The sequence below is a fragment of the Trichomycterus rosablanca genome, chromosome 5 (assembly GCF_030014385.1).
Source record: "Trichomycterus rosablanca isolate fTriRos1 chromosome 5, fTriRos1.hap1, whole genome shotgun sequence".
Classification (NCBI taxonomy): Eukaryota; Metazoa; Chordata; class Actinopteri; order Siluriformes; family Trichomycteridae; genus Trichomycterus; species Trichomycterus rosablanca.
This window is the reverse complement of record NC_085992.1, coordinates 12,817,476-12,832,167: the sequence shown is the minus strand read 5'-3', so window position 1 is coordinate 12,832,167 and position 14,692 is coordinate 12,817,476. Positions and strand designations below refer to the sequence as shown.

General features: G+C 38.9%; 1 protein-coding gene across 1 annotated transcript; it reads left to right on the top strand.

The window, feature by feature from the left end:
- The first annotated feature begins 157 nt into the window (after positions 1–157).
- snapc1b (small nuclear RNA activating complex, polypeptide 1b) lies at positions 158–13,822 on the top strand. Its single transcript, XM_062994920.1, has 10 exons — positions 158–306; positions 6,621–6,780; positions 6,935–7,075; positions 7,335–7,445; positions 7,665–7,817; positions 9,194–9,241; positions 10,309–10,371; positions 10,467–10,596; positions 12,744–12,815; positions 12,952–13,822. The coding sequence occupies exons 1-10, from the start codon at positions 176–178 to the stop codon at positions 12,993–12,995; spliced, it is 1,053 nt and encodes a 350-aa protein (XP_062850990.1). The 5' UTR covers positions 158–175; the 3' UTR covers positions 12,996–13,822.
- Positions 13,823–14,692: the final 870 nt, after the last annotated feature.

The window sequence follows — 14,692 nt, the reverse complement described above, 5'->3', positions numbered from 1 at the left end:
GTTTATATAATGACATTATAGGTTTAATTGTTGTTTGAGAAGCTTGACCACACTCCAGGTCGGTAGGTGGTGGTTTTGCACCTCAGGTCGGTTTGTCAGCAGCCATTAAACGCTGTAGAACAAGAAGTACAGGCAGGCGTGCGGGTTTTACAATTGTATTCGTTCTAAATAAAACATGGAATATTATAAAGACAAATTAAAAACAGACTGTGAGGAAATACTCCGTCGTTTCCAAGCCACAGCGTCCGTCAGGTTTGAGGAGTTTTCAGCCATTTGGAGAGAAATGAAGTTTTCGCATGTATTTTAGTAAGTACACTTGTTTTTATTCCACCCGTTTTTAGATGTGTGTATGTAAATATGTGGTGTCTCAGTGTGATCACGTACTATTATTATACGTGGTTTGTTTTTATTTAATCTTCATGTTATTTTCTTTTATTTGTTACAATAACTTGAAACCTTCATTCAGTCATTTTCACTAAGGACTTCATGCTGGTCAGGATTGTTGTGATTCAGTGACCACCATGAAACTGCAACATAGATTCACTTGCTCAGTCACATTAGGGGAGATTCACATGAACCAGTCCACCTTCTGCATGTTTTTGGTAGGTCAGAGATAATCTGAGTGCCCGATACTCTTGTAACTGTTTTGTATATATTTGTTCTTTCTTGTTGTTATTTTTCTTAACTGAGATTTGGCAATTCGAATGTCCTTATTTGTCATGCCAATAAAGCTTCCTTTGAGTTTGAGTGACCAGCTCATAATGATGTAAAGCTCGCTTGAATGTGAACAGTCAGTCATGTTGCAGCAGTTTTAAGTTCATGGTAGACCTGTTTCTTGGTGGTTTTTGGATTACATTTGACAATTCTGACAGATTCAGATTTTCTTTCAACATAAGGCAATTGTTCTGGTTCTTCTCCTGATCTTGTTAAAGAGGCCACTGTTCTTTGAACTTTCTATTGTGTGCTGTCATCACGATAGATAGATAGATAGATAGATAGATAGATAGATAGATAGATAGATAGATAGATAGATAGATAGATTTTATTAATCCCGAAGGAAATTGAGGACGAGTAATAGTAACGAGTAATCTAACGCGTTACTATTTCCAATCCAGTAATCAGATTAAAGTTACTTATCCAAGTTACTGTGCGTTACTATTTTTGTCATTTTCCTTAGTAAAAAGATATATTTTTGCTTTCTTCTTGCGTCTCGGGGAGTGACGTCTGTCCTATGCGACAACTAAGTCACGGGCTGCGTCCGGAATCGCATACTTACAGAGTACGTACTAGATTGGAGGAAGTATGCACTACTCTGCCGGTAAAAAAAGTACATACTTCCAGTACAGAAGTGTGCAGTATGCACACAACACTGCTACGTACTACATCCGCCATGTTTCCAACGTCAAGTGATGACGTGGGACGTGATGACGTGATATCACCGTAGTTACAGACTCATTAAAAACCCCACTCGCCAAACTTTTGGATATTTATCGTGTTTTTGTTATTTATTCGTCTTTAAACTGTTTTATTTTGTTTATCTTACTTACACTTTGTTAGGTTTTTCGGAACATAAAAACGTACATTTAATATGGGAAGTTTTACATCCAGGCCATGTGGTCTTTTGTCCAACATGTCGCCGGCTAGGCTCTCTCCCTGACTCTTACAGAGGGGGGGGGGGAGGCAGAGCCCGGGGCTTGTTAGCACACTTCATTGGCTCCACCAGCAGTAAAGGAGGAGGAGCCTAGACTAGTTTAAAAACTGGCGGGGAAGAGAGGCGCGGCCTCTTTCTTACGTGGTGTGTCTAGACTGCAGGAGAAAAGGAGCGCCGGCCGGCTTAGCTCTGATATATATTCACAGATTATTTTTACACTTAATAAAGTGTTTTAAAGAGTACTTTCTGGACTTCCTTCGACTGCTTTCTTCAGGACCTTTTGAACAAAAGATTTATCCTAACAAATGGTAGCCAGAGGATGGTTCAAGAGGTCTGAGGATTGCATCAGAATTAATTCAGCTGACTGAGGTAAGACCAGGAATTCTGAAAAAATCTTTTGTACTCAGTACAAGGCGCGCGCCTGCTTAAGGTAAACAGACGTTCTCTGTATATATATTAGATGCATTTATTATTTAGTGTACTGAGTGTGAAAGTGAATCTCAGAATCCGTAAGTGTCTGATTAAATTACTAAAGTATCATTAGATAGTTTAAAACTGTGAATATATGTTGGAGCTAAAAATGTGTGTTTCCTGATATCTGAATTTGAACCAAACCGGTTAAAATAAATGTTAAGGGCGCCATTGTGTATGGAACACAATTGAAGGGAAAGGACGCTTGTCTGTTTTGGTAACGGAGCGAACCTAATTCGAGTGTAATAAATTCTAACGAATTCGTCTGTTTCGGTAACGGAATTCGGGTAATTTGATTATTAATCTCAAAGGAGTCTGACTGTTACGGAAACGAGACTCGGCTAGTTCGTCTGTTTCGGTAACGGAATTAGCCTTATTCGGTCGTTCTAAAATTCTAACTAGCCTGTCTGTTTCGGGAACGGGGCTGGAGTAATTTGATTACTTTAAATTCTAAATCAGGTTCGAAAAACAGTACATCAGGAGTTTTGTTTGTCAGTAAGTCTCTGTGTATGTTTGTCTGTGAAACCGTGTGCTGGATGTGCAACGTGGTTTCTTTTGTTGTCGGCGCCATTTTGTTTCTTGAGAACGCATTTTGGCTTTCTGTCTGTCCGCCATTTTGTCTTGGGAATGCAACGTGGTCTCCCGTCTATCCGCCATTTTGTTTCTTGAAGAACGCAGCGTGGTTTTCTGTCTGTCCACCATTTTGGCTCTGGGAGAGCTGAGCGTGGTTTTCTGTCTGTCCACCATTTTGGCTCTGGGAGAGCTGAGCGTGGTTTTCTGTGTATCCGCCTTTTTGGCTCTATGTGAGCAGCTTGCCGTATCTTGTCCATCGGCTATCTTTGTCTTTGTACGCCTGGATTGGGTAAGTGCTGCAGTTAATTTTATAATCAACTTTATTTTTATAATCTTAAGGTAACTGAGTTAAGATGAAGTATTTATGGTACCTTATTAAGTGTGTTTTAAGGTAGATAGCGTTCTTGAACTTTAAGGTTCTTAAACCAGGAAAGGGGGTACTTAGAGTGGAATTCATCCATGTGTGACATAGGACATTTTCACACATAATTAAGGAAAATCTCCTTAATCAGAGTTGTTATAGTGAATAAGATTACAATTTTGTGAGTAACACAGCGCTTGTTAGTCGTGATAGGAGATTTGCTGGGTGTATTGGTGCATGTATTATTGAGAGATTGCTATATTGTTTCTTTGTTTAATGTATGGGGTAGTGCTGGACAATAATTCGACATCAATATGTCGCAAGTGGGGAATGTTTCAATAGCGGGGATATGATTTTAAACAAATTCGATCAATACACATACATACACGAATCCAGTGCTTAGTGTTACCGCTCTGATCACACTGGTTACTGTAACACAGTAGTTTTTAAAGCACATTTCACAGACTGTAATTTTGCTTTTGCTTAAGTATGTTTTGTATTAGTAATTGTTACATTTTGAATAGCATCTGTTACCGAGCAAAATAAAAATAAAAAACGCTAAAGAAATCGCGAATTCAGTGAGTTGCGACAGGGAGTCGAGTCTTTTGTCTCGGTTCCTTTTGAAGAGCCGCGTATTTACATGGCGACTGCCGGAAGAGTCGGTTCCTTTGTTTCGGTTAGAAGAGCCGATTCATGGATTCGAATCATTTTACGACACATCGCTAGTGATTATACAAGTTGAAAAAGTTTTATGTCATTTGAAATGACGCATTACACATCCCTAACTGTTTTAATTGTTTTATCAACATGTTTCTTCTATTGCATTTGAGTTAAGGACAACGTTTCTACTGTTGCATTTGAATTAAATACTACTGTTGTGAGGTTTGTATCCACTCCTGTTTACATTACACAGAGGAGACCCCCTGCTGTTTACTCGGTGAGTACATTTTAAATGCGTTACTTTCTACTTTTTGCTTGAGTGGATTTTCAGAGTAGTAACTTTACTCGTAATTAGGTGGAGATTCATTAAGGTAATAGTACTTTTACTTGAATACACTTTTTGGTACTCTTTCCACCTCTGATTAAGACATGTGTTGATATATTAGATTATATGTTGTCAAAGCTTATGTTTATTTGAGAGTGAGGTCGTGTTTTTCTCTGTATACAAATGCTGAATACAAGTAAAAGGTAAAAGCTATTATATTACTGTTTCTAAAATATTGTGTAGTTGTGAAGAGTGAGATTTCATAGCCCTATAAATCTTATGAGGTGTGATCATTTGTTTGCCTCTTGAATTAAATTGGAAATAATGCCTGAAGGTACCACTATTTCTGTACAGGACAGGGACTCTGATCCCTTCTGGATTTGTGCAGAATTTTCTTTGTCTTTGTCTGCTACAGAAATATCCGTAGTTATACTAAGTGATCTTGAGGGTTATACTTATCTAACTCGGTTAGTGCCAAATTATGTTCTATAACTGAAAGGAAAACATCTCACGTATCAAGTTAATGATTGTATAAATACTACAGTGTACTTCTAAAATTTAACATTATTATCAAATGCTGTAATGTACTTAATCCTACCACTTTTTACTAATTGCAGGAGATGGTGAACATCATGACTGTATTACTCTATCTATTTTTTCTGGGCCTGATAGGAATCCTGAATAGGAAATGTTTGTGCTGCTGTGGAAACAGGTAAGACCGACAGGGGAGAATCCATAAGACATTAGGAGTCATGCAGAGACACAGGAGCTATGGGCCCCTTCTGAATATCTGCAGCTCTGTCTGGTGGAGGACAACCTGAACGGACTTCCTGTAGAAGCCACGCACCCATTGTTTTATTTTATTTTTCTCGTGTTTGATTTCCTATTTTTTAAATTACTTTATTTTGATTTCCTGTTTTTTATTATTTTTTGTTTGTTTGTTTCAGGGTTAGGAGCTGTTGCGATAGGTACGGTTCCTTTAGTTTAACTGGTAGCCTTTTTATTTTTAGAAACGTTTTATTGTATAAAATTCAGCCCAGTGGCCATGTAGTCAGAAGGGGTTAAATTGGGGGGTTGCTGACAGCTATCCTTATCTCCTGGGATCTAGAAACACCTAACCTATAGTTAAAAGTTATTGTGAAAGCATTAAGATGCTTTCAAGGGGGGATTGTTAGGTTTTTCGGAACATAAAAACGTACATTTAATATGGGAAGTTTTACATCCAGGCCATGTGGTCTTTTGTCCAACATGTCGCCGGCTAGGCTCTCTCCCTGACTCTTACAGAGGGGGGGGGAGGCAGAGCCCGGGGCTTGTTAGCACACTTCATTGGCTCCACCAGCAGTAAAAGAGGAGGAGCCTAGACTACTTTAAAAAAGGACGGCGGGCTCAGAGGAGCCCTCTTTCTTACGTGGTGTGTCTAGACTGCAGGAGTAAGGAGCGCCGGCCGGCTTAGCTCTGATATATATTCACAGATTATTTTTACACTTAATAAAGTGTTTTAAAGAGTACTTTCTGGACTTCTCGACTGCTTTCTTCAGGACCTTTTTGAACCAAAAGATTCATCCTAACAACTTGTAAACAGAGGACCGCTATCTTTCTTGTTTCTTATTACGCTTCGAACGCCTACGCAGCTCCAGTTGCATTATGGGATACATTAACGGACCGCAAGTGTGCATCGCTTGCATACTCAAACATGGCTGCCCAATAAGTAGGTGATCCGGGTACTTCTCGCGTACCTCTTTGTGTATACTGTGTATTCGGACATACTAACCGCTCTCGCGTCCTCATTTCGCGTACTATTGAGTATGGAAGTATGCGATTCCGGACGCAGTCTGTACTAGACTGGAGGAAGTATGCACTACTCGGCTGGTAAAGAAGTACATCTTACCAACGTCAAGTGATGACGTGAGGACGTGATGACGTAATATCACCATAGTTACAGACTCATTACAAACCCCACTTGCCAAAATTTAGGATATTTATCGTCTTTTTGTTATTTATTTGTCTTTAAAATTTTTTATTTTATTTATCTTACTTACACTTGTGAACAGAGGACTCCGTTTTCCGCTATCTTTCTTGTTTCTTATTCCACTTCAATCGCCTACGCAGCTCCAGTTGCATTATGGGATACATTAGCGGATTATTATATAACTAATAAAGTAACTTGTAATCTAACTTAGTTACTTTTAAAATCAAGTAATCCATAAAGTAACTAAGTTACTTTTTAAAGGAGTAATCAGTAATCAGATTACTTTTTCAAGGTAATTATGCCATCACTGGCTGTCATCAACATAAACAGCCCCATCAACATAAAGCTGTAGTGACATTATACAGATTTTTTTTTTTACACCCACAAAAGTAATAATCTTAAGTTTATCTACAGTGGATTCAGAAAGTTTTTGGACCTCTTAATGTTTTCGGATAAATTTTTGTTGTGGATTTTATCCACCCATCAATCTAGAATTAATTACCCATAGTGACAAAGTAAAAGCATGTTTATGGAGTTTAGCTAAAAACTGTAAGAATTTTGGACCCAGCAGAAATACAGTACATATATAACATAATAAACTTGTTTGCAGTGGTCTGTTGGAGCTTAATGCAACAAGAAACTTCACCCGACTGGCTCTGTCTACAGCGTATCCGTACCTCCTCCCTCCGTACTCCTTCCAGATCCGTGTAGGAGGTCTTTATCTTCTTTATGGCCTCTACAATGCTCAGCTCATCACTCCTAAAGAGAAGGTACTAAAGCCTTGACGAATTTCTGAAATTTCTAATCGTGAAAGGAATTTAAAAGATTCATGATAACAGTACTGTGTATGCTGAATATTGTAGTGGAATATATACTCAATTACCGACACAAAGTTGTATAATTTCCTCTTTGGTTGTTGTGTAGATCCGGTTGGCTCTGAAGGACTGGGATGACCTGATGCGCTTCAAAAGGGACGCAATTGATGCACAACACTACGATGTTGGGTATATCCTTAAAAAACTCCAGTCTGATAAAGCCTTCTGTTTCACAGCCATGCCCAAACCGGTGAGTTCATTCATGCATACTAGTTTTAATATATAGAAAAAAACATCCTGTTTAATTGCACAACTTACATACAGTTAAATATATAAGACTTAATAAAAAGTTAATAACAATATATATTGTTATTGTTTATTTCTGAACCTGTTAATTGTGTCATATTTCTGACACATAACTGAATGTTCCAAATATTTAGTCCCAGAAAAATACCAGTTGCAGAATTCATTAAGGTCATGCAGATCTTATGTGTATATTTTGGATGCAGCTATGCTTTACGGTGAAGAAGAAGAGGATAGAAAGGAGGGAGCCGCTGTGCGAATCGTTTGTAGATCGACCGTCCCGGCCACAAGAGCTCATCAGCTCAGACATGCTTGAGGTGAGATCATTATACAACTGTTATAACATCTGGTACAACTAAAAATTTAATTATTTAATTTAATAATTTAATTTTGAAAAGTTGAATTGAATCTCGGAGAACTTGGAGTTTTGATTAATCTTTGCTGAAGAGACTGTCTCTATATAGCTGGAGAAAACGGCCCAGTTCTCCCCAATCCCAGCATACATAATAATAAGTGTCTGTGTTTCTGGTTTTTAGGAATTGGCTAATGTACATGAGCATTATGAAGGTCTGAAAAAAGCGGTGTCCGTACAGCCGGATCAGTCTGATCTAAATCTGATCAAACAGAATCTGGAACCAAGATTGCGCAATTCTGTGCTCACTTTCTACAACTGGCAGCAGAACCAAACCGTAAGTGTTTACTGTGTGATACACTGATGCTGCAGCTGATTGTGTTTTTGCGTGGGAACTAGGAACCATGGGACAATAGAACTTCAGAGTCTAAATATGAGAAACTAAGAGCTGAAACCTAAAATTAAAAGATGGAACTGACTAGAAATAAATACTAGGTAAACTATAAATTGAGACTAAAGGAACTAGAGTTGGTAACCTGAGTATTTAAATTAAAAAAAAAAAAGGAATCAGAACAAGCTGGTCAGTAGGGTGAGCTCTGTCTCTCTCACTGTCCTCTCAAATCTGTAGAGAAGGTGGGAGAAAGGAGGATGCATAGCCAAGCTGTCATCCATCTTGCACAACACCTCACATCTACTACACGAGTCTGTAGGGGTGCTAACAAGCTCCTTCAGCACCAGACTCCTCCACCCAATGTGTAAGAAGGAGCATTGCAGGGTTTTTTATTCCCGCAGCCATCAGGGCTTACAACAACATGTAATATACTGGATCTACATATCTACATTTATCTGTCCTGTAGTGCAAAACAAAAGGTGCAATATGTAATATTCATATTTTCATGTATATATCAAATTCACGATAATGTAAGTACATCACTTGTGTTTTAAAGGGAGTCTTTAGTGTAAATAACTACACGCTATGTGTGCAATTTTGTCTAGCAGCTTCTTTTTTACTTTTACTTATTTTAGACAACTGAAATGATGCAGCTTACTTGAAACTTGGGGCGGCACGGTGGATAAGTGGGTAGCACTGTCGCCTCACAGCAAGAAGGTCCTGGGTTCAATCCCCAGGTGGGGCTGTCTTGGTCCTTTCTGTGTGGAGTTTGCATGTTCTCCCCGTGTCCACATGGATTTCCTCCGGGTGCTCCGGTTTCCTCCCACAGTCCAAAGACATGTAAGTGAGGTGAATTGGAGACACTAAATTGTCCATGACTGTGTTTGATATAATCTTGTGAAGTGATGAACCTTGTGTAATGAGTAACTACCGTTCCTGTCATGAATGTAACCAAAGTGTAAAACATGACATTAAAATCCTAATAAACAAACAAATGCATGGTTACAAAGGCAACTGAAAAATGAAAGAAGAAACTACAAGAAACTTTAGGAAATAGAAACAATAACATAAATAAAAATAAAATATGAAGATATTAAAACTAAGCAGTGTGTGTGCCACATAACTTCAGGAACTTGAGAGAGAATCTTAGGTCACTGACTTGTTTTCTTAGCTTCAGTGGTGAGTAATCCATTTCAACCCTGATAAGGATAAAGTGGTTAAAAAAGAAATTAAGTGGAAGCTTTAATCTCTCTCTCTCTCCCTCTGTGTGTGTGTGTGTGTGTGTGTGTGTGTGTGCGTGCGCATATCTGTTGGACTTTTAGAATCAGGATGATGGAGATGCAGGAGAAGGAACATCCAGCCAAGATGAGGTAAATGTTTTTTTGTTTTTTTCAGGAGTTTTGACTAAGGCCCTACCTAATAAAAATCACATCACAGACCGATCTAACAGTTTTTTTTGTTTGTTTGTTTTTTATTTTTCCCCTTTTTCTCCCCCTTTTGCGCATCCAATTGTTCAATTTTTGCATCGTGCTTCCTCACTGTCTATGCCGAACCCTGCCCTGACCGAGGAGATCGAAGCTAACCCATATCCCCTCCGAAACATGGGCAGCAGCCGGATGCATTTTTGCCACCCACACATTGATGAGTGTGGCGCCACCTAGCGTTGCATGCGGAGAGACACACCCTAAGGGCACTCTTCCTCATTTCTGTGCACGTGCCTCTAATCAGCCGGCAGAGGTCATAATCGCATTCTGACAGAGAGAGACTCACATCCGGTTCTTTGTCCCGCCCCCCAACTGAGCAACCGGCCTATTGTTGCCCATACAGCCACTCAGCCTCGAACCGGTAAGGAAGAGCTGGATTCGATACGATGTACTCAGAATCCAGCTCTGGTTGCAGCGTGTCTTTTTATTGCTGCGCCACCTGAGCGGCTGATCTAACAGTTTTTTATTCGCGTAGCATTCAAGTGCCTCATGTTTACTGGTTAATTTGCACTATCAGGCAGCGCTAGCAATCCTACAGCAATTTAGTTAGTAATCACTTAGTCAAAATATCCAAGCTGTTGAAGTCTAAAGCAGCTAAAAACACCAAAGTGACTGAGTTTGGAAAACTCCTAACCAATTCTGTGGATGCAGAGAGGGGTGTGTGTTAAAATATGGATGAGAATTTTCATCTTTGAGACCGCCGCTGGATGTTCTAGGTTGACATTCAACCGTTAGAGTAGGCTACGCTGTGTATTGTAGCCTCCATTTATTCTGTCATTCAATTTATTGGTGTAATTTAATGACTGTAGTGAAATGTGGCACTTTTCTTTAAAAATCTGTGAAATCTGTGATTTTTGGTTGAACAACCTAATTATTATCTGACCGCACCAATCGGACAGGGTGGTTTTAGGGTGATGATATTTGCTCTAACTCCTCTATCTTCTCTCTGCCAGAGTTCACGCAGAGCACAGCTCCTTGCTTCAATAAAATCCAGATCTTACGGACAGGCTGTTGAGGTGTGTATACTAAAACACCTACCATACATGTGCCATAAATCTATACATTCAGCTTGTGTATTTACTATATATGTATGTGTGTGTGGTTGGGCCAGGCTTCTAAGTCCCGACGCCACAGACAAATAGAGCTAACATCAGCTGCCACAGAGCCTACCCAGAGAACGTCGACCTGTAAGAGGCCTCTGTCCCTGAAGGAGCACACAGAGACTTGCCTAATGACCGATGGTAAGCATGCTTTAGCGACTTCATCAACACTGATGCTGATGTCATACATTCTGGTCTGTTATCTACACCTTCACTTTCATTGAGGTATTCACTGCTTATTTTCTCTGTAGTCCTCAGGACTAGTGCACTATGACATTTTAAAATGGAATAGCTGCATTTGGCTGTTTGCTAATTGCAAGAAAGTCTGTCATGTCAGAGCCTGGAAAAGGAATTGCTTTCATTTGGAAACCCACTTGTACCTCTTTTTTACAGCTACACGGATCCGGCTCCATTCCGGTTCGTGAACTTGATTTTGAACCGGTTTTGTGTGTTTCCACTGGAAAAAAGAGGTTCCAGGCAGCGAATTAGCGTTCTAATCTGGCAGTGCAGAATACTTTCAGGTTTTTCAGTGCGAACCGTGGCGTCATCTGTGGGTGTGTCACAGTAGAGGTTTGGGTGCTTTTATATGAGAAGCTGCTAAACTGTTTTGGCACTAAACTTTAGTATCTTTACCTGATTAAATTTTGAGCCAGTTTGCAGCTGATAATCGCTGATATTTTCAAAGAGATGAACCGTGTGATATGACGTGGTAAAAGTGACCCGGACAGAACGAAAACGCTTAACGTGAAAAATAAAGCGTAATGTGGCTTGTTGTACTAAAACAATGACTGATGAATTTGTGCAGTACAGAGCACTTATAACCAGTAATAACAGAAAAAAATCTGTGTTCCTGTGTGGTACTTTTAGTACATTCAGCCACGTTACGCTTTATTTATGTAAAGCTTTTTCGACTCTCCCGAGAAGCAGATGCTTGCAAGTAAACTACAGACTTCGCCATCATGTTACTACTCTTTACTTTCATTGTGTAACGCCCACCGTTGATGACGCAGGCTTGGTTCCCAAACACTGGTGGAAACGTGGGTCGGTTCTCTACAAAACACCAAGGTTTGAAGAAACCTAAACAAAACCTGTTCAAGAACCAGAGCTTTTTTGGTGGAAAAGCACTATTGGAGACCCTGGGGTAGAATAGGTCCCCAGTGTCCTTATTCTGTTTGTATGAGGTGAACAAATGGGGCACCTTGTTTGCCATGAGGTGTGACCTGCGTCTGAGAAGAATGAGATCCTCGTACTTCAGGTAAATGGCAGGTGGCAGCTGTCAGGACCCAACACAGTGCTTTAGCTCTTATTTCACATATTATAGACAAACGGCTCTAGAGAAGGCTAAGACTAAGGCCCTACCTAATTCACGGCCATGAAAATTGCACCACGAACCGTAAAATGAGCCGTTTCCCATGTATTATGCAATTTGCTGTGAAATAAAAAATTTAAGGTGTGTGTTTAGTAGGGTTGTAACAATGCACCACAAGTCAGTTAATAACTGATTAAAAAAATTTCACGATTCAAATTGATTTGACATATAAAATAAATCGATATTCACTTGAAACAGCAGAGGACACTGGTGCTATACACCTTGCCTGGTTGACATCACTGGAGCTATACGCCTGGTTGCCAGATTCTGGGGTTTTCAGCCAAATTGGGCTTAATTCAAAATTGTTTTGCATAGTTTGTACCTACCTCAGAAATAAAAGGGCATTCATTATTTAGATAAATTAAAGATAATCACAAATACAGTATTTTATTTTTTTGAGAGAAATAATAAAAGGAAACTGTCATCATTTGTCTTCAGTTTTAAAAAATCGGGGAGAAAATCATATCGTGAATCGCATCATGGGTAGAGTGTATCATTACATCCCTAGTGTTTAGCAATTTTACATTTTTCATTCATGAAGCGTTGAAGAGTCTCACGTTAACTGGTTAATTTGCACTATGAGGTGGTCCTAGTAATCCTATGACAATTCATTCATCATAGCCTAGTCAAAAGCAGCTAAAAACACTTCTCAGGTAAGTGAGTTTGAAAAGTCCCAACCAATTCTGTGGACGCAGGGTTATTTTTATACAAGTTTTTCTCATTAAAAACAGCCAAATATGACAGATTTTCCTGGGAAAATGCATCGTAAGGTGACTATTCTTAATAAATAGAGATACTTAAATAAATAGATACTTTCTGTTTGGGAAGATTAACTAGAAAGAGGTAATTAAGTTCTTTATGCTCATGCTAAACAGTTTTCACCCAAACATGAGAGGCTAAGAGGCTTTCTTTTTTATAGACCTGAACAAAGAGCTGCTGAGTTCCACCAAGTTATGGCGTCTCACCAACACAGAAAACGAGAACACTGAAGGTAGATAACATTCGTCTTTCTTTTATGTCTGTTGGTCTGTTTTGTTCTTTGCTTTTGTCTGTGTGTGTGTGTGTGTGTGTGTGTTTTATTACTGTTTTTTTTTTGTTATTAATCATATTTTTGTTCTTCTGTTCAGAGAAAAAGAAAAGAAGATTCAACTGGAAAGAGTCAGCAAGGTGATGCCTGACAGACTGACCGGAGCGATCGTACCGGCTTTGTGGGTCATAACAGATGCTGCTTATGGGTAATATTTGACTGGATGCTGCTGTCACAGGCCTTAACAGCATTCAGGTACACCAGGCTGTGATTGGTCATATTTATTTGTAAGTGCTCATGAGTGGTCTCCTGATTGGTGACATGTACACATCCTGTTTTGAATATGTATACCTGGACGAGCTTATGCAGCTTTGCAAGTTTTTAGAAATCCCATGACGGGTCAAGTCTGATGGGACTGGTTGTGATGGGTCGTGTTCAATGCAACAGACTTGTGATCGATGTAATGGGTCACTTCTGATTAGACAGTATTTTGAAAGGTCTCATGAACAGCTGAGCTTGTGATGGGTAACATCTGATTTTAAAGGCCTGTGGTGGTGAGTCATGTCTGATAAGACAAACTTACCTGTTATCTTTTATTCAGCAAGCTTATAGTGGAGCAGATGATCAGATGGACAAACTTCTTCTGGGTCATGTTTAACAGGAAGGACTTGTGACTGGTCACCTGCTGTGTTTTGTTTATTAGACGACTTGTGAGCTGTCATGTTTGAACCGGGTCCTGATTTTATATCACTGCTTTTATCTTTGTTTTTAAAATAGTCATTTTCTTAATTTGATTCATTGTTTTACTGATAGATTGATTAATGCATGTGGATTTAGAGACTACAAACTGAAACATGCTGTATGTTTGCAAGGATATGTTTTAACTTGTTTTAAAACACTGGTTTAAAAATGTTTCTGTAAAAAAAGTTATTAATGTTCATCTTACTGTATTTTAGATAAAAGATCTTATGTCTCGTCTCCTCGAATTCACTCTAGTTTTTTTTTTTAATGATATTCTAGGACTGGCTCGATACCACTTTTTTAAGTCCAATACGATAACAATACTGCAAATTGAGTATCTACCGATACCAATCCGATATCGTCATTTTTCCTCTCAAACAACTAAGCAGTAATAATACATGTCTCAATGCACCATGGTTAAACTAGCTATCTAAATAACAATGCTCAGACTGTAAAACAAATATTCTATAGGAATAAATACAGAACCTACAACATCACACTTATGCAAAACTGCTGTATTTATTTTTACTTCAACACAGAACATTGAGCAGCATTTTTGACTTGTTTAACAAGTGTCTACAATTGGAAGATGTGGATGTCACTCAGACACGATGGACCAATTAGAATTGATTCAGATTTGAGGTTCTGTCACGTTTTTAGATTATTAAAAACCAAAGTGCACTTATTAAAATTCCTGCTGGATTTTGAAGAGGAAAATGGGAAACAGGAAATGGTGTAGTTTGTTTCATTTCATAACACTTATGGATTAATCGTTGAGGATGTGTGATATCTCCAAGCCGGGACAAGATGGGTTCTTTGTCTCAGGTGAGCGATTTATCATTTATAAAGTGATTTTTATTGTGTTTAAACTGTGTTTTTAGATGGTTTTAGATCAGTGTATTTTAATTTCTAAATGGCTGCTGATGAGTTGTAGATCAGTGGCACATGTTAATGAAATGGCACTCGGTTTCAAAAACGGTATCTTTGTGTGTTATTTGTTTTACACACAAACAATGGCCTTATTTACATCAAGTGTTATTTACATTAAGCAACAGTGTCGGATCGGATTACATGTTTTTTTCCTTCCGATATCCGATCCA

Coding starts and splice junctions, on each gene's coding strand:
- snapc1b (XM_062994920.1), top strand. CDS start 176: ATGGAATATTATAAAGACAAATTAAAAACAGACTGTGAGGAAATACTC. Junction 7,446..7,664: donor TCAGCTCAGACATGCTTGAG/GTGAGATCATTA, acceptor TCTGGTTTTTAG/GAATTGGCTAATGTACATGA. Junction 9,242..10,308: donor GAACATCCAGCCAAGATGAG/GTAAATGTTTTT, acceptor TCTCTCTGCCAG/AGTTCACGCAGAGCACAGCT.